Raw genomic sequence first — 25,420 nt, 5'->3', positions numbered from 1 at the left:
AAACATGTACACATTGTGGAATGGCTATACCAAGTTAACTAACATATACATTACCTGACATACACATCATTTTTCTGTGGTGAGAATAAAATCTAATCTATTAACAATGTTTGAATATAAAATACATTGTTACTATGGTTACCATTTTCTACAATGGTTTTCTCAAATTTATATCTTCCAACTGAAATTTTGATTTCTTTGATGAGCATCTCTCTTATCTCAGTTTCTCCCTTCCCCACTCCTACAGAATCTGATAACCACCATTCTATTCTCTGCGTCTATGATTTCTATTTTTTAAGATTCCATATATAAGTGAGATACTGTGGCTTTTGTCTTTCTGTCCGTAGTTATTTCAGTTAACTTAATGGCATCCAGGTTCATTTATGTTACAAGTGAGAGAAATTTCCTTCTTCTTAACAGATCAATAATATTCTATCTTGTATATGCACCACATTTTTCTTTATCCACAGATCCATTGACGGACACTTAGGTTGATTCTACGTCTTGGTTACTGTGAATAACGCTGCAGTGAACATGGAAGTGCAGATATCTCTGTGACAGACTGATTTTATTTTATTTGGATATATACCCAGTAGTGGGATTACTGGATTACACAGTAGTTCTATATTTAATTTTTCGAGTATCAGCTATGCTTTTATCCATAATGGCTGTATTAATTTGCATTTTCAGCAACAATGTGCAACAATTCCTTTTTCTCCAAACTTTTGCCAACATTTATCTCTCACCTTTTTGATAATATTCATTCTAACGTATTTGAAGTGGTATCTCGTGATTTGACTTATTAATACATTTCCCTGATGATAAGTGACGTTGGGCATTTCTTCATATATTTGTTGGTCATTTTTGTGTCCACTTTTGAGACATGTGTATTTGTATTCTTTGTCCATTCTTGAATTGGGTTGTTTTCTTGCTATTGAGTTGCTTGAAGTTTCTTATGTATTTTGAATATTCATTTTTTATCAGACAAATCATTTGCAAACATTCTCTCCCATTCCATAGGTTGTCTCTTCATCCTGTTAATTGTTTCCTGGCCTGTGCAGAAGCTTTTTCATTTGATGTAATTCCGTTTTTGCTGTTGTTTCATGTACTTTTATGGTCCAATCCTAAAAATTATTTCCAAGAGAAAATGTTATAAAGCCTTTCCCCTGTGTTTTCTTGTAATAATTTTACAGTTTTGAGTCTTACACTTAACTATAAGATCATTTTGAATTGATTTTTGTAGGTAGCATGAGATAAGTGTCTATTTTTATTTTTCTGCATATAGATATCCAGATTCCCCAACACCATTTACTGAAAGGACTATCCTTTTCTCCCTGGGTGTTCTTAGCATTTTTGTCATAAATCAATTGACCTTACGTGCTTGAATTTATGTCTGGGCTCTTTATTATTCTCTTTGGTCTATGAGTCAGTTTTTATGCTGGTACCATACTGTTTTGATTACTCCAGCTTTGCAGTAGATTTTAAAAACAGGTAGTGTGATGCTTCCAGCTTTGTTCTTTTTCTCAGGATTTATTTGGCTATTCAGCATCTTTTCTGGTTCTCAAACAAATTTAGGATTGCTTTTTCTGTTTATGGAAAAGCATCATTAGAATTTTAATAGGTATTGCATCGACCACTTGAATCCATAGATCACTTGAATCCATAGATCACTTGGGCAATATGAACATTTTTACAATGTCTATTCTCCCAGTCCATGAACATGAAATATCTTGTGTGTGTGTGTGTGTGTGTGTGTGTGTGTGTGTGTGTCTTCTTCAATTTCTGTCATCAGTGTTTTATAGTTTTGGTTAAAATAAAAGATCATTTTTTTATTTTATTCATTTTTAATTGTATTCATTTATTTCAACTGATTATGGTGAATCATTCTTTTACCATGCTGCGGAACTCACATTATGATATTTTTGGGGGGAATTTTGCATCTATGCTCATTGGGGATATTGGCCTATAATTCTCTTTTCTTATGTTGTCATTCTCTGGCTTTCATGCAAGACTAATGGTAGTCTCATAAAATGAATTTGTAAATAGTCTGTTCTCTTCCATTTTGGGAACTACTTTGAGAAGAATTGGTATTGGTTTGTTAAATGTTTGGTAGAATTCAGTAGGAAAGCCACCAATTTCTGGGTTTTCTTTGACAGGAGATGTTTTGTTACTAATTCAATTCTTTTATTCATTATTGAGCTCTTCAAATTTTTATTTCTTCATGATTCAGGCTCAGTAGGTTATATGTTTCCAGAAATTTATCCATTATTTTACATTATGCAATTTGTTGGCACATAATTTTTCCTAGTCATTTAAGATCCTCTGCATTTCTGTGGTATCGGTTGTAATATCTTGCCTTTCCATTCTGATTATATTTATTTGACTATTCTCCTTTTTTCCTAGTCTAGCTAAAGGTTTGTCAATTTTGTTTATCTTTTTAAAAAGCCAATTATTTGTTTGTGTTGATACTTTCCATTGTTTTTCTAATCTCTATTTTATTTCTTTCTGCTCTGCTCTTACAATTTTTTTCCTTCTATGAAGTTTGGGCTTAATTTGTTTTTCTTTTTCTGGGATTTTGAGATGCAATATTAGAATGTCTATTTGGGTTTTTAAAAAATTTGATATAGACATTTGTTGCTATAAATTTCCTTGTTAGAACCACTTTTTGCTGCATCCTGTAAGTTTTAATATATTGAATTTTTATTTCTGTTTGTCTCAAGATAATTTCAAATTTTCCTCTTAATTTATTAATTTATCCATTGATTATTCAGAAGAACATCTTTAAATTTTCACATTCTTTGTGAATTTAAAAATCTTTCTGTTGTTGAAAATCTTTCTGTTGTTGATTTGTAGATTCATACCATTGTGGTCAGATAGAATACTTGATATGATTTCATTCTTTTTAAATTTGAAATTTTTTTGGCCTAATGTAAAGTGTATCTTGAGAATGTTGTTTGTGCAGTTGAAAGAAACTTATATTCTACTTCTGGTGACTGGAATGTTCTGTATATATCTGTGAGGTCATTTGGTTCAGGGAATATTCAATTATAATGTTTCCTTATTCCTTATTGTTGTCTATCTGGATAATCTGCTCATAATGGGAAGTGGAATATTGAAGTTCCCTACTATTTTGGTTCTGCAGTCTAACTCTCCCTTTAAATCTATTAACTATTGAATTATATGTTTAGGTGCTCAGATGCCTTGTGTGTTTGCTTTTATAATTCTGATATACTCCTAATGAATAAATGCTTTTATTATAAGGATATTCTTTGTCTTATTTAAGTATTTTTTACTTAAAGTTTGTTTTATCTGATATCAGTGTAGGTACCTCTGCTCTCTTTTGATTTGTTTGCATAGAATATCTTTTTTCATCCCTTTACTTTCCACCTATTCATACATTTAAGGTTAAATGAATCTCTTGTAAGCAGCATAGACACAGATCTTATTTGTTTATCCATTCAGCCATTCCATTTCTTTTGATTAAAGATTATAATATATTTATATTCAAGGTAAGTATTGACATATAAGAACTTACACTGCCCTTTTGATCATTGTTTTCTGGCTGTTACGTAGATTTTGTCCCTTTTCTTTCTCTCTTGTTTTCTTCCTTTATGATTAGACAATTTTATGCAGTGGTATGTTTTGCATTTTTACTTTTAATACTTTCTTTATCTACTACAGGTTTTTGGTTTTGGTTACCATGAGGCTTACGCAAAACATCTTATAGTTATAGCAGGCTATGTCAAGCTGACAATAACCTAACTTCAATTATGTTGAAAAACTCTACACTCTTCTCCCAGCATTTTGTGGTTTTGATGTCACAGTTTACATCTTTTAATATTGTGTATCCCTCAAAACAGGGGTCCCCACTCCTGGGCTGCCAACTGGTACTAGTCTGTGGCCTTTTAGAAACCAGGCTGCACAGAAGAAGGTGAGCAGTGGCTGACAAAGCGTTACCACCTGAACTTTACCTTCTGTCAGGTCAGCAGTGGCATAAGATTCTCATAGGAGTGTGAGCTGCATATGCGAGGGATCTAGGCTGCATGCTCCTTATGAGAATCTAACTAATGATGATCTGATGTGGAATAATTCCAAACCATTCCCTACCCCTCAACCCCCAGTCCATGGAAATATTGTCTTCCATGAAACTGGTCCCTGGTGCCAAAAAGTTTGGGGACCACTGCCTTAACAAATCATTGTAACTACTATCATTTCAAAGAGTTTTGTCCTAAAATCTTCATACTAAAGATATAAGGGATTTATACATTACCATTATAGTATTAGAGTATTCTGAATTTCAGGATGTACTTAGAAACTATCAGGGAGATTTTTATTTTCATATATTATTATGCTACCAATGAGTATTATTTTCTTTCAACTAAAAGAATGTTCTTTAGCATTTCTTTTCTTTTTTTCTTTCTTTCTTTTTTTCTTTATTTTTTAAAGATCAAGTCTCACTGTGATTGCCCAGGCTGGAGTGCAGAGGCATGATCTTGGCTCATTGCAATCTCTGCCTCCTGGGTTCAAGCAATTCTCCTGCCTCAGCCTCCAAAGTAGCTGAGATTACAGGCACCTGCCACCACTACTGGCTAATTTTTGTACTTTTAGTAGAGAGGGTGATTCACCATGTTGGCCAGCCTGATCTCAAACTCCTGACCTCACAATCTCCCCACCTCAGCCTCCTGAAGTGCTGGGATTACACGTATGAGCCACCATGCCCAGCCAGTATTTCTTTTAAAGCAGGTCTAGTGGTGATGAACTTCCACAGTTTAATCTGTTTGGGAAAATTTTTATTTGTCCTTCCCTTCTGAAGGACAGATTTGCTGTTTATAGTATTTTTGGTTGCCAATTTTTTTAAAAATTTCAGTTTATTTAATATATCATTCAGCTTTGTCCTGGTTTTTATGGTCTCTGCTGAGAAATCAGAGGGTAATCTTAAAATACTTCTCTTGTATGTGACAAGTTGATTTTTTCTTGCTACTTTCAAAAATTATCTTTGCCTTTGGCAGTTGAAAATTGTATTATAATGTATTTGGTAAAGATCACTGTATATTTAATCTATTTAGGGTTATTTGGGCTTCCTGAATCTATATGTTAATTTCTAGCTCTAGATTTGAACAATTTTCTGCCATTATTTACTTAAAGATGTTTTGTCTTTTCCTCTTTTATATTCCTTTGGAGAACATTCATTCGTTTGCTTGATAATAATTTTTATAAATTCTACAGGATTTCTTTACTCTGTTTGTGTTTTTTGCTTTGTTTATCTCACAGGGTAATTTCAAATGACCTGTTCTTAATCTCTCTGATCCTTTCGTCTGGTTAATCAAGTCTACTGTTGAAGAAATTTTTCAGTTAGTCATTGTGTCTTTAGCTCCAGAATTTGTGTTGTTCTTTTTTATGGTTTCTCTCTTTTTTGATCTTATAATTTTATTTGTGTGTATTTTACTGATTTTATTTATATGTATTTTAATATTCTCTTGTAGCATACTGAACATTTAAATATAACTACTTTGAATTTTTTTTTGTCAAACATTTGTAAATCTCCACCTTTTTAAAGGGTCAGTTACTGGTGCTTTATTTTTATGATAGTGTCGTGTTTCTCTGATTGTTTGCAATTCTTATGGCCATGTGTTGGTGACTGCGCATTTTAAGTAGGCACTTGTTCTAATAAACATAGACTGACTTTGACAGGAAAAACCTTTCACCAATCATTCTGTCCAGAATTCTGGGCAGGGATCTGATGCCCAGAATTAGTCCAGCTTGATGCTGGAGTTCTTGGGCAGGCTCACCTGGTGCTTGGTTCTGTGGGGTTGAGCCTGCAGCCTGGGATCACCAGGATTGACCTGTTGATTGGGTCTACAATGATGGTTCTATAGCCTCTTTCCATGTGGTTGGGTCTGAAGCCTGAATCAACTGGGCAAGTCTGAATCCTGAGTCCACAGAGGCTGACTTGGCACTGAGGAAGTCCTAAGTCTGCGTCTGCAGTGGCCATCCAGGTGCTGAGATGGGAGTGGTGCCTGTGATGGAACTGGAGCCTGAGTCTATAGATTCTAGCCTAGCCCTGGAGAAAGCCTGGAGCCTGATTCCATGTCTATAGGCTTGGGTCCTTGGTTTTTAGAGGCTATCCTGAAGACTGAGTCCACAGGGGTGGTTCCTGAGCTTTAGTCCACAGGGAAAGCTTATGCAGGAGTCTACTGGTATGGTTCTGGACCCAAGATACACTGAAACATGTCTAGATCTTGGGTTCACTGAGCCTGGTGCTCTGGGGACCAGCCTGGGTGCTGGGGCAGTGCAGCGCAGGAGAGTCCTAGAACCTGGGTTTGCAAGTTCTCATCTGGAGCATAGGTCTGTAGAAGCCAGTCTGGAGATTAGATGTGGGCATGTTGGCATGGAGGCTAGGTTCATGAGGACTGGCTTGAAGCCTGGGGCACAGCGCCTGGTTCGGATCTGGTGTCATCAACCCTTCAGGCTGAATATGGGTCCTGGGACTGTGGGGGCTGGCCTGGAACCTGAGTGTGCCGGGGAAATTCTAGAACCTGGGTTTGCAGAGGCTGGACTGGCAGTGGAAACTTTTAAGATAGGCCTGAACTTTGGGTTTACTGGAGCGCAGGGTCACAGGGGATGGTCTTGAGTATATGCAGGCTTGTATACCTTCTGGTGCTGACCTGAAGTCAAGGGTTGCAGTAACTGGAGACTGACTCTGAGGGGCCAGCCTGGAGCCTTTATCTGTCAGAGCTGACCTAGTGCTGGGTTAGCCTACAACCTGGGACCATAATAGCTGTCTGAGTGTTGGGGTGGGGCTGTAGCCCTGGACCATGGTGCCAGCCTGAAAGTTGGGGTCCTGTGGGACCGCCTGGCACTGGTTTTACTGTGGTAGGTGCAGTGTTGAGATCTGAGGCAAAGTTTAATACTCACTCACCCTCCTTCATGTGGAGGATATTTCTGTCCACATCGTACAGCCTGGAGTGGGAGGAAGGATGGTGTGGGTCATATAAAACTCTCCTTACTACTCTTTTCAATGTTCTTTTCTTATTTCTGTACTATCCAAGTGTTAAAATCTATCACTTGGTTTTACAAGCTCCTGTAAGGATATTTTATGTTTGCGTAGTTGTTCAAACTGAGGCATTTGTGAAGGGATGAATTTTTTTGAAAGTTTCTATTCTGTCAACTTGCTGGTATCACTCCAGGGATTTTTACTACAATAAACATTGTGAAAATATCCTATGTAATTGAGCCTGAAAAGTGGGCAATTTAATTCCTATGTTCCTGAAGGTTTTCTGTCTGCCTAGGCTGGTTCAGAAGTTAAGCAATTGGTTATTCCTCTGTAAGTAAGTCCAAAAGCCTCTCACTCCCTTCCTGCCTCTCTCATGCCTCTGCCCATCCCACATTGGACAATCTCTCCCCTCTGGGAGGAAGTAGCTTGGTCTTGATTTCCTTCTTGAACAAATCCTATACCTTTATATCTTGTTTAACTTCCATTCTACTTATTAAGGCTGCTCTTTTATGTTTTTTTTTTTTTTTTTTGAGACGGAGTTTCACTCCTGTTACCCAGGCTGGAGTGCAATGGCGCAATCTCGTCTCACCGCAACCTCCGCCTCCTGGGTTCAGGCAATTCTCCTGCCTCAGCCTCCTGAGTAGCTGGGATTACAGGCACACGCCACCATGCCCAGCTAATTTTTTGTATTTTTAGTAGAGACGGGGTTTCACCATGTTGACCAGGATGGTCTTGATCTCTTGACCTTGTGATCCACCCGCCTCGGCCTCCCAAAGTGCTGGGATTACAGGCTTGAGCCACCGCGCCCGGCTCTTTTATGTTTCTTATGTTGTTATCCAGGTTCATGGACCCCTGGGGATTAATGAGAATGCAGACTTATTTTCCAAAGGTGGGGAGGCCCTGAGGTTCAGCATTTTAAGGAGATTTTCCAAAGATGCTGCTGCCACCTCACATGTCAAGATCACTTTATGAGGATGAGCCTAGAAGACTTTCCTCCACCCACCAACCTGTCAAGGACCCGGAAAAGCATGTGAGCCACGCTTCAGGAGCAGAGGCTACAAGACATGGGGAGCCCGAGGCCTTGTCTGAGCTCATTCATGCACATGAGGTGTCTGAGAGGAGGTAGTCATTGTGCCTCTGGCCACATGGGTTATTGGCCATGAGCCCTGAGACAGCAGCTCAGATGCATCACTTGTGCCACCTGGAGCTGCTCAGAAATCCATCTACCCAGATCCTCCCTGTCTGCCCTGTTGAGAATAACTCCATCAAACACTCATCAAACACTCCATCAAACACCCTTTCATCCAGAACTACAGCACGCAAAGCTTCCGAACATGCTGATGTTTAATGATCTGTACCACATGAATAGGCTCAAGATGTGTGGATTTTCTAAAACACTGGTCTGAGATCTCACACGCTTGCAAAACAGGATAACAAGCAAGTACAGAGCTGGTCCGTCACTGAAGAGTCATCAGGAGAGAAGTGCTGATGTCCACAGAATGTGGGAGCGGTACACAGCCAGGCCTGGGAGTGGCTTTCCCTCAGTGGAATCCTTCCAGGCAGGTCTTGTTCAGGAGGCCAAAGTGTGTCCTCCAGGGCCTGGTGCTGATGGTGAAGAAGCAGGTGAAAGTCTGAGAGAAGAACAGGAAGGGACAGTGGGTCAGGGAGGCTCAGGAAGCTCACAGCTCAAGCTCTCAACAATGGCTTCCTCTCCGCATTGCCCTTTCCCAGGTCAGGCAGCGGGAAGATGGAGGCTGTGGCCATCAGGTGCTGCCCCCAAGCCTGAGTCCTGGGCAGTTCTGGAGGTTTGAGCTGAACTGCAGCTCTCTTCTGACCCAGGGACACCCATGCCATGTTCTGTCCCCCCGGCAGTGGCTTTCAGGGGAACCCCAGGCTGTCCTGGTGTAATCCCTGGACGCAAGAGCGCAGGAGAATGCATTGTCTCAGTGGAAGCAGTTCCCAGATTTAAGCAATTAGCTACCTGTTTGTTAATTTTACAATTAGGGGGTTGATTAAGCATAGGAAGAGTTTCCCCAGAGCCAGGCTTTACTTGAAGCCTGTCCCCTAGAGCAGGTGCTGCAGCTTAGAAGGGCCCTGGGCAGGGCCCGGGAGGGAGAGCAGTGGGGCTCTTTCTCAGCCTCCACCTCTTTTGAGTCTAGGGCAGTGTAGGGAAACCCTGAGGTGAGAACTGCATCCGCAGACAGAGGTGATGTCGGATCCCAGGTTCATCCAGAAGGCAGGGGAGGAAGTCCAGAGAGGGGACAGCCTCTACTCAGGCCCAGGAGCCTGGGAACCCTGGGGGAAAGAGCAGGCTGAAGCCCATGTGCCCTGGGTACAGGCAGCTTCAGTGGCATGATAGGGCAGAGTCGGGAAACTCAGATTGGCCAGGAGCCTGCAAGGGGACCCCTGGCTGCCTGCCCTCTGCACTCCCCACGAAGGCACAAGCAGAGTGGCCTGGCGGAGGCCGCTGAGGGCTCACTCCTCTAAGTCTCTTTGTCAGCTGCACCCACGCCCACACCACACCCCGTGCTGCACCCACAGCTGTGGACATGCGGGAAGCTGGTGTCCGGTCTTACTGTCTTACATCGTTTGGCGCTGGGCTTTCTTGGAAAGGGCAGTTGTCAATGTCCTCTTCAAATTTCCCACACCTAGTTCTCCCCAGCAGGAGCTCCATTGAGAATACGGTCTTGGACTCCACCTACAGTACACAGAGAGATTAATGTGAACACGCCCCCCTTGCTGCTCTTAAGTAGCTGCTGATGTAGGAGAATTCCCAACACTCTTCTCCATTATGGGCCTGGCATCAGGAGATCTTCTTTAGACTGGGGAGTTAAGAGCAAAAAGCAGATGGGCATGGTGTCCCCAGGGCAGACAAGGCTGAGTCATAACCCACAAATGTAGCCTCATTTCCAGATGTGCTTCCCACTCTCCCATGATGAGACCCCAGCTTCACTCTCAGCGAGTGTCTGAACCCGCAGCTGCATTTCCAGAGGACACAGCTATGTGCCCAGGGAGGGGGTTGGCTCTCCAAGAGTTTTCAGGGTAACCTCAGCCCTGGGCCAGAGGGAGCCTCATCCACAGCTTGTTGTCAAACTTTCCACCTGACCTTCAACCAAAAAAATGCAAGAATGCCACCCAGCTCTCCCACTACACCTAGGCACATACCCTGGGGACAATGGCTTCAAGAAACACCATCTGGGGCTGGATGTGGTGGCTCACGCCAGTAATCCTAGCACTTTGGGAGGCCGAAGCAGGCTGATCATGAAGTCAGGAGTGTAAGACCAGCCTGGCCAACAGAGTGAAACTCCGTCTCTACTAAAAATACAAAAAATTAGGCCGGGCGCGGTGGCTCAAGCTTGTAATCCCAGCACTTTGGGAGGCGGAGGTGGGTGGATCACGAGGTCAAGAGATCGAGACCATCCTGGTCAACATGGTGAAACCCCGTCTCTACTAAAAATACAAAAAAAATTAGCTGGGCATGGTGGTGCGTGCCTGTAATCCCAGCTACTCAGGAGGCTGAGGCAGGAGAATTGCCTGAACCCAGGAGGCGGAGGTTGCGGTGAGCCGAGATCGCGCCATTGCACTCCAGCCTGGGCAACAAGAGCGAAACTCCGTCTCAAAAAAAAAAAATCAAAAAAAAAAAAAAACAAAAACAAAAAATTAGCCAAGCATGTGGCAGGCACCTGTAATCCCAGCTACTCCGGAGTAGCTGAGGCAGGAGAATCGAATCTGGGAGGTGGAGGTTGCAGTGAGCAGAGATCATACCACTGCACTCCAGCCTGGATGACAGTGCGAGACGCCATCTCAAAAACAAAACAAAACAAAACAAATAGAAGTCCTCCACTTGGAGACTATTTTCATTGTCCATGCCTGCAGTACAGATGAACATTGTGTTCCTGATTGCGTTCTGTAGTGACTCCATTAAAAGGAGAACATTTAGCATTAAGACCTGATCTGATGAAGAGTGTAAAACAGCCTTCAGTTTATTAAGTGTGGACATAGCAAGGAGCCCAGAGAAGGTAGAAACCAGCAAAGAGAAACTGACCAGACCAGAGGTCTTTTGGGATTGATGGGGGTTTCTTACTGCTCCTGAACCCGTACTGTTCTTTTTTAATTTTTATTTTTAATTAAATTACCTTTTTTTAAAATCACATTTTGGGGAAATATTTCTCAATTTCTCTCTATGGACATTTTCTGTTTAGCCCTTTTCCTTATTCTGTATCTTCGTTTCCTTGGTAGTGCTCATTTTGAAGTCATTATTCAGTCAAATAATGTCATAAAAAGATGAAGATTAAACAATACATTTTGCATGAAAGTTGATTAGGATCAATTTTTTAAAAAATTGCTACCTTAGATGTTTTTAAAATCAAAAATTAACTAAATTACCTTGTATTATCTCAAGTATGGACTATAATTGGTGAACAATAATCTTCAATAATTACCCCTGTCCCCACCCCACTCCCATTTCTCCCTTAGCAGCAGATGCCAGGGCAAGAGGGGACATGGTCACCAACCTGCTCCTTCCAGGAATTCAAGATTTGCACCAGTCTGTAGGCGTAGTGGTCCTTGCTCTGTTGGTTGAAGGTGTATATGGCAAATTCCACTGTGGCGGGGAGGTAACGAGCCATGACATTGTATTCGTCACAGTCCCTTTGCTCATGGAAATGCCAGGCATGGGTCAGCAGGAGCTGGAAGTCTAAGAGAAGCAGCAGCAGTGCCCAGGGCAGAGCCCCCCTCTGCAGCAGGCCTGGCATGGTGCTGACTGCAGCCACCCCTGCCTTTGCTCTTCTCAGCCCCTGTGTCCACAGGAGTTAGTGGGACTCGGGCGCAGTCCTCAATCTCATCCGCTCAGGCACAGACTCCTCCTACTGGTCCTCAGCTCTGCCAGGACACCCTGTCCCTTCCCACACGTTGCCTTGCCTCCTCCAGCCAAGGCAATTTATTTCCACCATGCAGCTTATGGCTGGCCCTGTATATCAGGGTGAATTTTAAATCATGAAATACTCACAGAAGGAAAAAGCAGCAGCACACAGAATGTGTGGAAATCCACAAGAGGAAGTAAAGAGTTTGCCTTTTACCAGGTGAGAGGGCAAGCATCACAAGGACGCTGAGCCCTGGTCCCTCAGTTTCCTTGTGAGGCCTGAGCCTTGGGAGCTCATCTGCTGGCCCCTGGCTTTGTGTCATCTGCAGCCCCTACAGGTGAGCTTCTCAGGTCACCAACTGCACCAAAGCTTTGTTCCTGCACTCTCCTCCCAAAAGATTCAAGAAGCAGGCTGAGTGGTCAGGCGCCAAACTGAGTCAGCAGGTGACACCGAGTAGCTGCAAACTTGACTCCAAGGAGAAGACAGCTCTGTGAGACAAACTTGTCTCACCCCACACTGGTGACAGGCAGTTCTGCAGGACAGGAGGGACAGAATCCTGGATGAAAGGAAGGCAGCTCTGTATGTGGAGTCACTCATCTGCCTTCCTTCTGCCCTCTTCTCTCTAACGCAGTGCCAGGCACAGGCAGGAGAGGAGCTACTCTCTGCCACTAGCTATGAAAGCTTCTTCAACAGACTCGGGGTGCCCTCAGGTGCCTGGTGTCCTCGGATGATTCTGTGCCTTCACCTCCCACAGCAAACTGAGATAAGACCTGGGGAAATCTCGACTCTCACTCTCTCCTCCTTCACCCAAACAAAAAAAGGATCTCCGCTGTTCAGAAAAATAACTAAGATATCAGTTTGTTCTTTTGTTGTCTAATATCTCAGCAGTTCTACTCTGTGAACCAAGGGAAAAAATGCTAAGAAAAAAAATGGCAACTTTTATCAACCATTTTGACCTGGAAGGGACAATGAGTATTGTGAGAAAAGGACAGGAAAGACAGAGACCCAAGTCCTGAGGCCCCAGCCTGGTCATGCCAAGCCCAGCCCTGCATGCATTTCTAAGCCTTGTCAGCCCCGGTCCCATCTGAGCCAGAGCCAAAGTTCCTACAGGGCTCACCTCCCGACAACTGCAGCCCCACCACAGACACTTAAACGTTTTATGACTGGAGCACCATTCTAGATCAAATTTTTAAACACGTGCCCGGGAGAGCACATGTTTCTCTCTCAGTGAGATAGAGGTTGGACTATTCTTCTGACCCTTGATCATTTTTGTCTCAATCTGACTATCCTTCTTGGTGTTCTAGAGCGAGATATTTTGCCAACACTTAGGTGATGTTAGGTGGTTACTTTTTTTTTTTTTTTTTTTTTTGAGAAGGAGTCTCGCTCTGTCGCCAGGCTGGAGTGCAGTGACACGTGATCTCAGTTCACTGCCACCTCCGCCTCCCGGGTTCAAGCAATTCTCCTGCCTCAGCTTCCTGAGTAGCAGGGACTACAGGCACATGCCACCATGCCCAGCTAATTTTTGTATTTTTAGTAGAGACGGGGTTTCACCATGTTGGCCAGGATGGGCTCAATCTCTTGACCTCATGATCCGCCTACCTTGGCCTCCCAAAGTGCTGGGATTACAGATATGAGCCACCACGCCTGGCCAGGTGGTTACTTTTAAATCAATTTCCTGGCAGTAACTAATCTGAAGGAGGAAATGATAATATTGTGTTGCTATAAGAATGGACATTAAATAGTGCAGGACAGGTGAAGTATGAAAAGGTGAGAGCGGGGAATTTGGCTGAGAAGACTATGGCAGTGCAAGATGGGCAAGAACCTAGCCTTGTTGCCAGTTAATAGAATAGAACGTCCAGTCCCAAGTCAGCAAGACTGATTCTACAAGACCTGCTCTGACCATGTCCCACACCTGTTCCCAGATCACAGCAGGGCCAGCCCCGGGCAGAGTGTCCCTGCATCTATCCACACTAGCATGGCACTGGCCAGGTCAAGAAAGCTGCAGGTGAAGACAGTCCTGCTGCCTGATCCAATACCAGGTCCCGAGTGTCTGCTCACAGGAGACCTCACCCACCAGGCATGGAAGAAAGCAGCTAGCATGCGGGGAGCTGCTGTGCAGGAGCCAGGTGCCACCTGCATCTCGATCAACTGCCCCGACTCCAGGAAGTGGGTGACACAGAATAGCTGAAACCTGTGTCCTGATTAGCAGTGATCACAAGTGAAATCCATCGCTGTTGCACTGTTTCATGTTTTTTGTTTGTTTGTTTTTGTTTTTCTCGGATTTTGTTTTGTTTTGTTTGAAACAAGAGTCTCACTCTGTCACCCAGGCTTGAGTGCAGTGGTGTGATCTTGCCTCTTTGCTGCAACTGCCACCTCCTGGGCTCAAGAAATTCTCCTGCTTCAGCGTCCTAAGTAGCTGAGATCACAGGCATGCCCCACCAGCCCCAGCTAATATTGTATTTTTAGTAGAGAAGGAGTTTTGCCATGTTGGCCAGGCTGGTCTCAAAGTCCTGGCCTCAAGTGATCCTCCCACCTCAGTCTCCTAAAGTGCTGGTATTACAGGCATGAGTCACCATGCCTGGACCCTATTGGGTTGTTGAAATGTCACTTGTCTTCTGATCAAACCTAGCTGACTCATTCTCCTCATATTTATTTACCCACAGCAAACAAACAGCTCAGCCATACAACTATTTGCAAAATTATTTGCGAGATCTACTGGGTTCTGAAAGATTTTCACTTGAGAAAGATTTTCAATCAAACACAACTCACAAGTCAAGGAATCCATGACACAAGATTCATACTCTCCTTTTCACTTGGCAAAGTCTTGCTTATAATTGGGAGGCAGAAGCCGGCACTACAGGATTCTTTCCCGCTGCATGAGTTAGACAGAAATGAAACCTTCTCATCGGTTCCCTAAAAACTGAGATTGGGAAATGAAATAATGACAACAAAAATAATGGCACAAATTGACACAGTTACAGCTCATAGATATGTCTTTGCTCTGTTCAAAAACAAGAGACAGGTCAAGAAAGACCAGAGGTTACCCTGAACTTGCATCTCTGCCTGACTTTAAACTTCAGTGCAAGGAAGAAGCCGTGGCCAGGATGGAGGTGTGTGTGGTCTAAGCATTGAAGGCGTGCCCAGTACACGCACCCCGTGGGCTAGTTTTGGAAGATCGTCATTGCTGTTACAATTGTTTGGTGACTTTGACCACATGTGACAAGTAACACACTCTGCACATAGTTTAGAAAAGTCACTAAACACAGACACAATTACAATCCACAGGAAACAGCAGTAAATCTTAAGGAGAAAGCAGACTCAGACTCCTAGAGTTACCACAATTTAGCATTTAAATGCCCAGTTTTCCAAAAAAATTTCAAAGTACACTTTGCAATGAGACAGATGTTATTTCTTGAAGTCATTGTCCCAAGGGTGTGTGCCTGTGTATAGTGGGAGCACTGTGTGTCATTCTGGCTGGAGGTCAGGTGGAAGGTTTGACAACACGCTCTAGATGAGGCTCCCACCGTCCCAGGGCTGAGGTTATGCTGAAAACTTTTGGACAGCCAACACCCTTCTGGACATGCGGTACTATCCTCTGAGAAAGCAGTTGCAGAATCAGATGCCTGCTGAGAGTGAAGCTGGGTCTCATCACGGGAGATGGGGAGGTGAAGCTGGAGACAGAGGATGCATTAATGGGGTCTGACTCAGCCTGTGTCTGCCCCAGGACCCACCATGCATACCTGCTCTTTGCTTTTAACTTCTTAATCTGGAGAAGGTCCCATGGATTTTACCTCCAGTTAACTAATGACAGGCCCATGAGTGAGCTCCCTACTGGATTAGCATGTTTGGGCCTCTCCCTGCACTGACAGCGTCTTCACCTGCAGGGATTTAGGTGCAGCAAGAGGGCGTGCTCATATTAATCTCTCTGTGTACTTTAGGTGGAGTCCAAGACCGTATTCTCAATGGAGCTCCTGCTGGGGAGAACTAGGTGTGGGAAATCTGAAGAGGACATTGACAACTGCCCTTTCCAAGAAAGCCCAGAGCTGAACGATGTAAGACAGTAAGACCGGACACCAGCTTCCCGCATGTCCACAGCTGTGGATGCTGCATGGGTGTGGTGTGGGCACGGGTGCAGCTGACAAAGAGACTTAGAGGAGTGAGCCCTCAGCGGCCTCCACCAGGCTACCCTTAGAGGGGAGCACAGAGGGCAGGCAGCCAGGGGTCCACTTGCAGGCTTCCTGACCCTGCCCTGTCATGCCACTGTAGCTTCCTGTACCCAGGGCACAAGGAATCACTGCTCTTGTCCCCCTGGGGTCCTGGTGTCCTAGGCCTGAATAGAGGCTGTCCCCTCTCTGGTCTTCCTTCCCAGCCTTCCTCTGCCTTTTGAAGAAAGAGCCTAGTGGGGATCCAACATCACCTCTGTCTGAGAGTGTAGTTCACAGGGTTCCCCTCCCCTAATCCAGAGCCTAAAGTAAATGGAGGCAGAGGAGGGGCCCCACTGCCCTGCCTCCCTGGTCCTGTCCTGGCCCCTGTTGAGCTGCAATGCCTGCTCCAGAGGACAAGGACAGATGACAAGGGGAAGCCCAGCCCTGAGGACAGCCTACCTAGGACAGGTGGACCCACTCATTGAAGGATTAACAAATAGGTTAACCATTGGCTTACCTCTGAGAGCAGCTCTGGGGAGAGAGTGACCTTTGGTGCTCTTGGTGGTATGAATCACACAGGCCAGCCTGCAGAGTCCCAGGAGGCTACTGTCTGGGGATCAGGTCCTAACACAGGTTACCCTGAGTAAAGAGAGAGCCCCAGATCTGGAAGCAGCTAAGAAATGTCCCAGGAGTAAGGCTGGATGGCCCCATATGAGGATGACAGTCGCATCCATCAATTGACAGCTTGGGAAATTAGCAAGATGGATATTGATCCTTTGCTCAGAGTAGGAGCTACAGGTTTCCTGAGCCCCCTGATCCCACGGCCTCTCCCATCCTTTCCCTCCCAGATGCTCACCTGCTTCTTCGCTTTCAGCACCCAGCCCTGGGTAACAGTGTGAGCTCTGAACAAGACCTGCTCAGAGGGGTCCCTCGATTGCTTCCCACCCACCGGCCTGGGCTCAGGCTGTCCTCGCCTTCCGTGGGCACCGCCAGTTCTCCAAAGGTGGCTCTGCAGTAGCTGACCAGCTCCACACTTGTTTGTTCTTGTCAATTTACCATTCCCTTGGATTCATGACTGGGCACGCAGATGTCTAGTTATATAAGCACTTGGCCGGTTTGACTGTTTGTGACTGATTGAGGCTAGGTTTGTTTTTTTGAATATCAGCTACAAGTAATGCCTCCAAGGTAAGCACCAGTTCGCTTACATAAAAGCTACAGAGCAGAGACAACCTCAAGCTATTGGCCTTCTTATTTGCTTTAAGGATCAGGAGAGGTTGACTAAAACTTCGGCATAACTCTCTCTCTCATCATTATGAAGGACTTAGCTCGTCTCAATATGGTAACTGGTGTCATGAGACACCAAGCTAACTGAATAATTCCTTTTGTTGTTCTTCATGTTTTTGTCACTCTGACTGGAGTGATGCTGTTTGGCAAAGAGTAGGTAGTTCCTCGCAAACATTTAAGACTCATGAGGACACCGAGCACCAGGGGGGCTAATCTGACTGTCAGGAGGGAAATGCTGAGACTAAAATATGCTCTGTAACCAAGACCACCATGAACCTCAACGAGTAAAGTTAAATAAATTAAAGAATGAGCCAAAAGAAAAATGTACTTTTTTTTTTGAAACAGAGTTTCGCTCTTGTTACCCAGGCTGTAGTGCAGTGGCACGATCTCAGCTCACTGCAACCTCCGCCTCCTGGGGTTCAAGCAATTCTTCTGCCTCAGCCTCTTGAGTAGCTGGGACTACAGGCACGTGCCACCATGTCCAGCTAATTTTTGTATGTTTAGTAGAGACAGGGTTTCACCATGTTGACCAGGATGGTCTTGATCTCTTGACCTCGTGATCCACCCACCTGCACCTCGGCCTCCCAAAGTGCTGGGATTGTAGGCGTGAGCCACTGCGCCCGGCAACTGAGTTTCTCCTATACCCGATGTAATTCTCTAAGTGTAGCAGACGGTGACAGCTATCTCACACATCCCTTCCTGTTGAGCAAAAAGTATTCCAAAGCAATGCTGTGAACTAAAACAACTTTAGCAAGACATTTTGGAGGAGGTTGTGGAGCTTTCGAAGTAGAGTCAGCTGTCTGTCTGCAACCTCTTTCTCATCACCTCATTTATATTTATGTCAACACAGGAAAGGAGTATTCTACCACAAGATGCAAATTTAGGGGGATTTATGCCTGCTGGCAAATTCTTTGCTATTCTACAACGCAAATTAACAGGTGTTGACCAAGGCATAGTTTCCAGACAGTTACCGATTAAGAGTGGTGCTGTGGAAATCCGCAATGCACATTGACCTTTAATTTCTCACTTAGGAAAACATGGATTTGCTCATTCTTATGATTGATTGTTAAATCTTCTACAGATAAAAATATATCCTGTAGGGGCACAACAGCGAGTTTCCTGTGGGGCGCTCTGTGTATCAGGGGCCACCGGAAGATAAGCATTAGTATTACGTATCCAAGGTTATTTTATTGAATTATTGCATGGCTGAAGGCCATGGGTTATGAATGTGTCTATAAACTGTTGGATAATCTTTCCCTTTGGTTTTTAAATTCAGTTTCCGGCAAAAATTAACTGCAAAATCCTCACTGGAGGTTCTGTATACTGTTAGATTTAAACAAGAAATCTGAACGTATGAGTCTTAAAGTATAACCCAGATATGTGATTCCAACAGGGATTCACACTAGGAATATCAGTAAAATTTGTTATAGGGTGAACTAGAGGATCTCTAAAATCATGTAGGAATTTAAGCTTAGCATGACATGTTCAACATTCAGTTAAAATTCTTGTTGAAGCTATTGATTGGGAGATCCTGATCATGGCACTATCATGCCACTCATAAACAGAAAGAAGGCACAGGGAAAAGAGAAGGAGCAATTCTTTTATGATAGCATTAAGAGAAGTCTTGATTCATGATCTTGGAGAAGCTGTCTACAGCTAGAATGCCATCTGCTTCTGGAGAGAAACCACACTGGAGAGTTTCACCTTGGAGTGGTCAATGGATGTACAGTCACAAGGGTCTGAAGGGGCCCTTGTGAGCTGAGAAATGTGGACGCAGGGCTCAAGGCCCTTACGTTTTGCTGAAGCATGGATACTGAGAAGAACTTGGCCTGGTCATTTCCAGCGGGGTTTAGGGGCAGTCTTTTTCTGGTGTTATTTCTTAAAGACCCAGTCTCTGGGTTCTAGATTGTAAAAGGTATGTTTGTCGTCAGTTGGAGGGTCATGTAAGGCTTCTTTCATTTGGTGAAAATACACTTTGAAATAATGCAGTAAAATTTATAACACTGACTCATGTTGGAATTTATAAAATCAAGAGCTATATAAGACTCTATTATCGGGTGCATAGGTCTACTTACACGTCATGAAATATTAATTTGTGCTTTCCTGTGGGAGTGGATCTAATTGCCACCAAAACTGATAGTAATACATTTGGCCAAGAAAGTCTTGTCAATTAATCAGCTTTTCCAGTTTCAGTCTTAAAATGCCATTTGTTCTTTCTCCATAAAATTAAGTGTGATAGAAATAATGGTAATGCCATCGTGCTTGCAATAGCTTATTTAACTGTGTCATAACTTGTCCAGTGAAGTGAGTATTTCTATTGCTGGAGATTTATTCAGGAATTCCCCATAAAGGTAACACCTTTTCTAAAAACCTTCCAGCTACTATTTTATAATGCTATCCTTCCTGCATGGGGAAGCTTCTATACAACCAGAGAACACACAGATTTTTATAAGAACACATTGTTGGCCACGCGCAGTGGCTCATGCCTGTAATCCCAGCACTTTGGGAGGCCAAGGTGGGTGGATTACCTGAGGTCAGGAGTTCAAGACCAGCCTGACCAACATGGAAACCCCATCTGTCTCTCTCTCTCTCTCTCTCTCTCTCTCCATATATATATACATATATATATAAAAGAACATATTGCTCTCCCACTGAGAGTGGCAACTGAATGAGTTCAACTGTAAGTGCTCAAATGATCCAGATAGTGGTGGAAATACTCCACCTGAGGTTTTTATTATTTTACAGTACTTCTTATACAATTTAAAATATCAAATAAGCCTGATTAGTTTATTATTGTTTGTGAGGAGAGAAAACAAACTCTTCGGAGATGTGACACGGGCCAGCTGGAAACTCCCAAAGTTAGTTTAAGGTCACAAGACTTAATTTAGAATTTGATTTTAGATATAAACTTAAAAAAAAATTAAAAATTAAAAGAAAGAAGCAACAAAAAAATTTAAAAACACATAAAAAATAGAATTTGACTTTGGGAAGTTGTCAAATATTTTGATGCTTGAATACTCGATTAAATAGGATATGAGGTCACCGTGACAAAATGCTGCTACTCAAGACAGTGATGAACAGATTTTAAAGGCAAATACAGAAAGTTATGTTGTTATAGTGAAATCTTGGCTCTTTCAATAGAGGTTTTGGTTTTCTTAAGTAATTAAAGACTTGACCAAAGACAACTCGAAGCACGGTAAACTGTTTTGATAAGACACAATCTTTGTCTCCTAGCTAGAATTCTTAAAAGGCTAAAAAAAACCCCTCACAATTTCATATTAGGGCATTCCAATAATCCAAGATATCCTTGTCATGTTAACATAGGAGACCAAATTCTAGTGTTACATCAGCATACTTTTGATATTAATGATCAATGAAGCACAATTATAAATAATTTCTTTCAAATTTTATCAAACTTTATCACATATGAAATTTCTTTTCCAAGATTTCTTTCCACAAACCTTCTGCAACTTCTTGACTATCAGTTTGGTTTTGTCCTATCTGCTTTCTCTTTTCCATCATGGAAAAACCAACCATTCTACTTTAGGTTAAAAAAAAAATTAGTCTTTCTCTTTAAAGAAAAACACATTGTGTATATCTCATAGCTTCACCTACCAAAAACTTGTCTTACTAGTCCTACATACAAAGTTGTTTCTCTTATTATTTCCATCATTAATTATCACATGTTAGTTATAACTCTTAATTATTGGTAGCTTGAATTTCTAGTGAAAACTACGGGGTAAGCAAGTGTGAATGGCTTGTCACATATGAGCATTCTGTAAATTAATATTACTTGATCATTTCTCACAGCATCTGCTTCCTCATGGTATCATTTTTCAATGTGGCACAGGGCATGTTTACTAAATGACCAAATGTTTTTAAGTTTTTTGTAATAAGAAGCCCAAAGTCAGAAATCTTACGTTTACCAAATATTTAATATTTTATCTTATTTGTAAATGACCTAGATATTCAATTAATATACATTCTTTAAGTTCGCTACCCAAACTCCAAAAAGTACAAAAGAGATTTGAGAAGCTGATTAGATATTTTGTAACACCAAACAAGTCTAGCCATCACCACATTATTTTTCTTTTAGCTGTTTTCAAAGAATGTGCATGTTAGGCAGTCATCATAAAAGCCAGAATTCTAAAAAGTTAAATACATGTTTCTGTTTTCATTTTTTGTATCACTGCTATGCTTGAGATACGTGAAGCAATGGACACTATCTTTCACTTGCACATTTGTTAAGTCAAACTCATACTTTAATAATCTTAAACTTTTGGTAGACATTACATAAACTCCCATGACCAGTAACCTATGAAGAATAAATTGTGTGTTTGCATATTTAATCCAGACTACTCTGAAGAAATGCCTGTTTTAATTCAACCAACCAACATAAACTAGCTTTTTTTAACTGAAAAATTATTCCAGATCACATGAACTGGGAAAGTATTTTATGGTAGTTCCTATCATTCTATGAGTTTAGTAAATGTTTCGTTTATATAAGTGCTTATTTTTCTTTAAGCCAATTAAATAGAGCTCCTTTTTATTTATTATTATTATTATTATTATTTTGAGATGGAGTTTCGCTCTTGTTACCCAGGCTGGAGTGCAATGGCGTGATCTCAGCTCACCGCAACCTCCGCCTCCTGGGTTCAAGCAATCCTCCTGCCTCAGCCTCCGGAGTAGCTGGGATTACAGGCACGCACCACCATGCTCAGCTAATTTTTTGTATTTTTAGTAGAGACGGGGTGTCACCATGTTGACCAAAATGGTCTCGATCTCTTGACCTCGTGATCCACCCGCCTCGGCCTCCCAAAGTGCTGGGATTACAGGCTTGAGCCACTGCGCCCGGCTCCTTTTTATATTATTTTTGATAATACCGTCCAGAGGTAGGAACATAGAACATATGCATATAACATACAGAAATGTACAGACAGAAGCAAATACTATAGCTTTCATTTCAGAACTTTACTTATGTGCCAGGTACAATAATACAAAGCTCACAAGTTTATAAAATAGTATCTTGATTCGAATTGTGCTTGTGACTGATGGAACAAAATTGCCTGCTAAGAAGGCTGAAGTTTTTTACTAATATATATGGAAAAAAACTTTGAAGACTTCTGATTTTCTTTTTTGGGAGGAAACGTTTAGAAAGATAGTTTTTATTCATTTTATTATTTAGGAGCTTCTGCATGCTAATGAAAACTACAACCCATTGTTCCATAGTTTAGTTTTCTTATTTTGTTGTTGGTGATGGTATTGCTTTTAGATGTTTTGGATTCGTTTCTATTGCACCTTGCAAATGAACAATGTTGCCAAGGTTAAAACTTCCCTGTGTGAATGCTGTCATTCTAATTTTCCTTAGCAAGGTTAACTTGTTTGTTCAAAAATATAAAAGTTCCTGGTCCCTAATTATCAGACATGAAATTAGCCAGTATCCCAGCAAGTGGAGTCACAGGCTCCTTTCTTTGGAGAAATCAACTTTCAGAAAATACCTACCTGAGGGCTCTAAGTGGTCCCAGGGTGGCTATTTATTGGATCCATTCTGATTGTGAATGTAGTCTGGCTAAGGAAATGTGCAAATAAAGTTGGCGACGTCAAAACGCAAGTTTCTGGAGCTCCTATTTGGCAGGAAACTCACCCCCACTTTCCAGCTGCAGCAAGAGAGCACCGTGGCTCAGTTGGTGCCTTGGCTTGGGTAGTAGGTTTTCATAGATGCTGCTGGAGTTTGCCTTAAGATTCCACATCTGACATGAAATTGTTAAAGAAAAACTTCAGACAAAGTGAATTCAACAGAGTTTATTGGGCAAAGAAGAATTCATGAATTGGGCAACTGGAAAAGACTGAGAAAGCTTTTGTAGCATAAACAGCGAGGTTTCACAGGCTAAAGAAGGTAGCAAAGTAAAAGATAATTTTATCTGATTGGCTTAGCTAGATGTCTACCTTATTTGGGCATGATGTAATGATAGGTATAATGACTTCAACATTTATCTGCCAGCACTTGCAAACTTCAGAGACACCAGAATCGCCTGAACGCTTGTGAAAACCCAAGTTTTAGCCACGCTACTCCCAAGATACTGCCAAAGTGAGTGTGGGCGGGGCCCAGAAAATCCCATCGCTAACCAGCACCCAGGGAACGGTGATGTTCCTAGTCCTAGGGGTTTGCCTTATTTGGGTATTTTGTGACCAGAGGTCCCTAGTTATATAACTAACTGGCTGGCTGTTTGTGATTGATTGATGCTAGGTTTTAATTTATAAGTCAGCCATGAGAAATGCCTCCAACTTAAGTTTTGATTTACTTCTGAAAGAGTCCCAAGTACAAAAGCAACCTCATGATAACGACCTATTATTTGCTTTAATAGAGGACATTGTAACATTAGGCAATAGTTTAATCTCTGAGCACACTGCCTATAAGAAAGCAATAACCATATATACACAATAGAAATGCTCCTTTTTCTTTACAATCAGGCATAGTGTTCTGACCCCTTCCCCAGTTCAATGTGTGCTGAAGAAACCATTCTCAGCCTCACCCCAGTGCCCGTTGACGTGAGTTACTTCTCACTTGTGGTTTGGTCTGCAGGGACACTGCAGTGATGTCTTCTGAACCTGCATCATTCAAAGTGTGGTCTGGGGGACAGGAAAATGTCTGTCCCAGGGGAGCTGGTGACACATACAAATTCCCTGGCCCTGCCTAGCGGGCAGATTCCTGGGGGATAGGGAGAATAAGAACTTGGGTTTAGGGTATTTAGAACTTGCCTTCAGGATATTCTAGTCCCTCTGAAGTTCACAAGTAAGTGAAGATAAATGCTGAAGGCATATTTGTGGAAAAGAAACTTAAGTCTTGTCCAGAAAGAGTAATTAATTTTTAGCTGGAGAATATGATGGTTTCTTTCTAGAGGCCAGACTGTGGACCACAGGGGTATCTCCTGCTGGGATGTAAATGCAAAAATTCAACTCTGAACTGGATGCACTGAGGTTGGGAAGACTGAGACATATACCTGCTCACTTCCAGTGACAGAATGTGGCCCTCAGACTTGACCTCTTCCAAACCTGGAGTGTGTACCTGCCGATGGAGGCCATTTGCACAGATGAACACCTGAGCGAAGCTGGGGGAGACGCAGGTGCTGGTGTGGGAGCTGGTAGCATGGTACGTCTCAGGCACCAGAGGAGCGATTAGTGTCAGAGACTGGTAACTACGGCCCGAGGCCCAAGCAGCTCACTGCTTGTTTGTGTAAATAAACACTTATTGGAACACAACCAATCTTATAGGTTTGCTTGGCTATTGTTCCTTTCAAGATATGACAGAAATGCTGAGTATTTGAGAGAGACCGTCTGCCCACAAAGGCCAAAATAGTTACTCTCTGGCTTCTTCAGATTTTTTTTTTTTTTTGGCCAAACTCTGGTTTAGGTGACTTGGCCAGGGTCTTAGTGGCATCCAGCCTGCCCGTGCACCTCACGCTGCATCCTCTGGGGGTGCCCATTCCTGCAAATCCTGCATGTTCCGGGGATTTCTGCATGCCTGAGGATTTGTGAGAGTGCAGATGCATTTTCCAAAGGTCAGAGGCCCTGAAGTTGGATATTTCTAAGATTCTTCCAGAAGATGCTGCTGCTCTGGATGCCAGGACAAATTTATAAGGGTGGGGTTAGAAGTTCTTCCTCTACTCACCAACCTTCCATGGACCAGGAAAGGTGTGCGAGCCACCCCTCAAGAGCAGTGGCCACTGAGGTCTTAGAGAATCAAGCAAAGCACTGGGAAAGCCTAAGCAGGAGGCCTGGCCAGTCTCCATCTCTGAGACTTCCAAGGTTCTAGCAAGAATCTTATCAGACACCATTACTTGACCAGACGCCCCTCTGACTGTGCTGAGTGGGACCCAGAGGCCCTGTCTTGCTCCATCGTGCACATTAGGGGCCCCGGAAGATCACAGACATTTTACCTCTGGCCACGTGGGCCATCATCAGCCATAAGCCTGGAGACAGCAGCTCAGACTCTTCTTGCTTGCTCCACCTGGAGCTGCCGCACAGGGTCCTAAGGGAGGGAGGACCCCACTGATCCAGATGCAAACAGGCTGCCCTTCCTAGAGGAACGCCATCGACTGCCCAACCCCCTTTCTCCAGCACATGGCACAGGAAAC

At 43.0% G+C, this 25,420-nt stretch overlaps 1 protein-coding gene across 2 annotated transcripts; it reads right to left on the bottom strand.

Annotated features, from left to right (window-relative positions):
* Positions 1-8,320: 8,320 nt before the first annotated feature.
* Positions 8,321-17,052, bottom strand: LOC101051268 (cystatin-9-like). Of its 2 annotated transcripts, none has more exons than XM_003942924.4 (3): positions 11,509-11,748; positions 9,579-9,692; positions 8,321-8,625 (listed from the first exon to the last, which is right to left on the bottom strand). In XM_003942924.4, the coding sequence occupies exons 1-3, from the start codon at positions 11,746-11,748 to the stop codon at positions 8,536-8,538; spliced, it is 444 nt and encodes a 147-aa protein (XP_003942973.1). In that variant the 3' UTR covers positions 8,321-8,535. The 2 variants fall into 2 exon arrangements, 1 of the variants encoding a protein (XP_003942973.1); XR_743790.2 differs by lacking the exons at positions 8,321-8,625; positions 11,509-11,748 and adding exons at positions 16,519-16,640; positions 16,858-17,052 and having other exon boundaries at positions 9,606-9,692.
* Positions 17,053-25,420: the final 8,368 nt, after the last annotated feature.

The sequence above is a fragment of the Saimiri boliviensis genome, chromosome 9 (assembly GCF_048565385.1).
Source record: "Saimiri boliviensis isolate mSaiBol1 chromosome 9, mSaiBol1.pri, whole genome shotgun sequence".
NCBI lineage: Eukaryota > Metazoa > Chordata > Mammalia > Primates > Cebidae > Saimiri > Saimiri boliviensis.
This window is presented reverse-complemented; position numbering and strand designations above follow the sequence as displayed.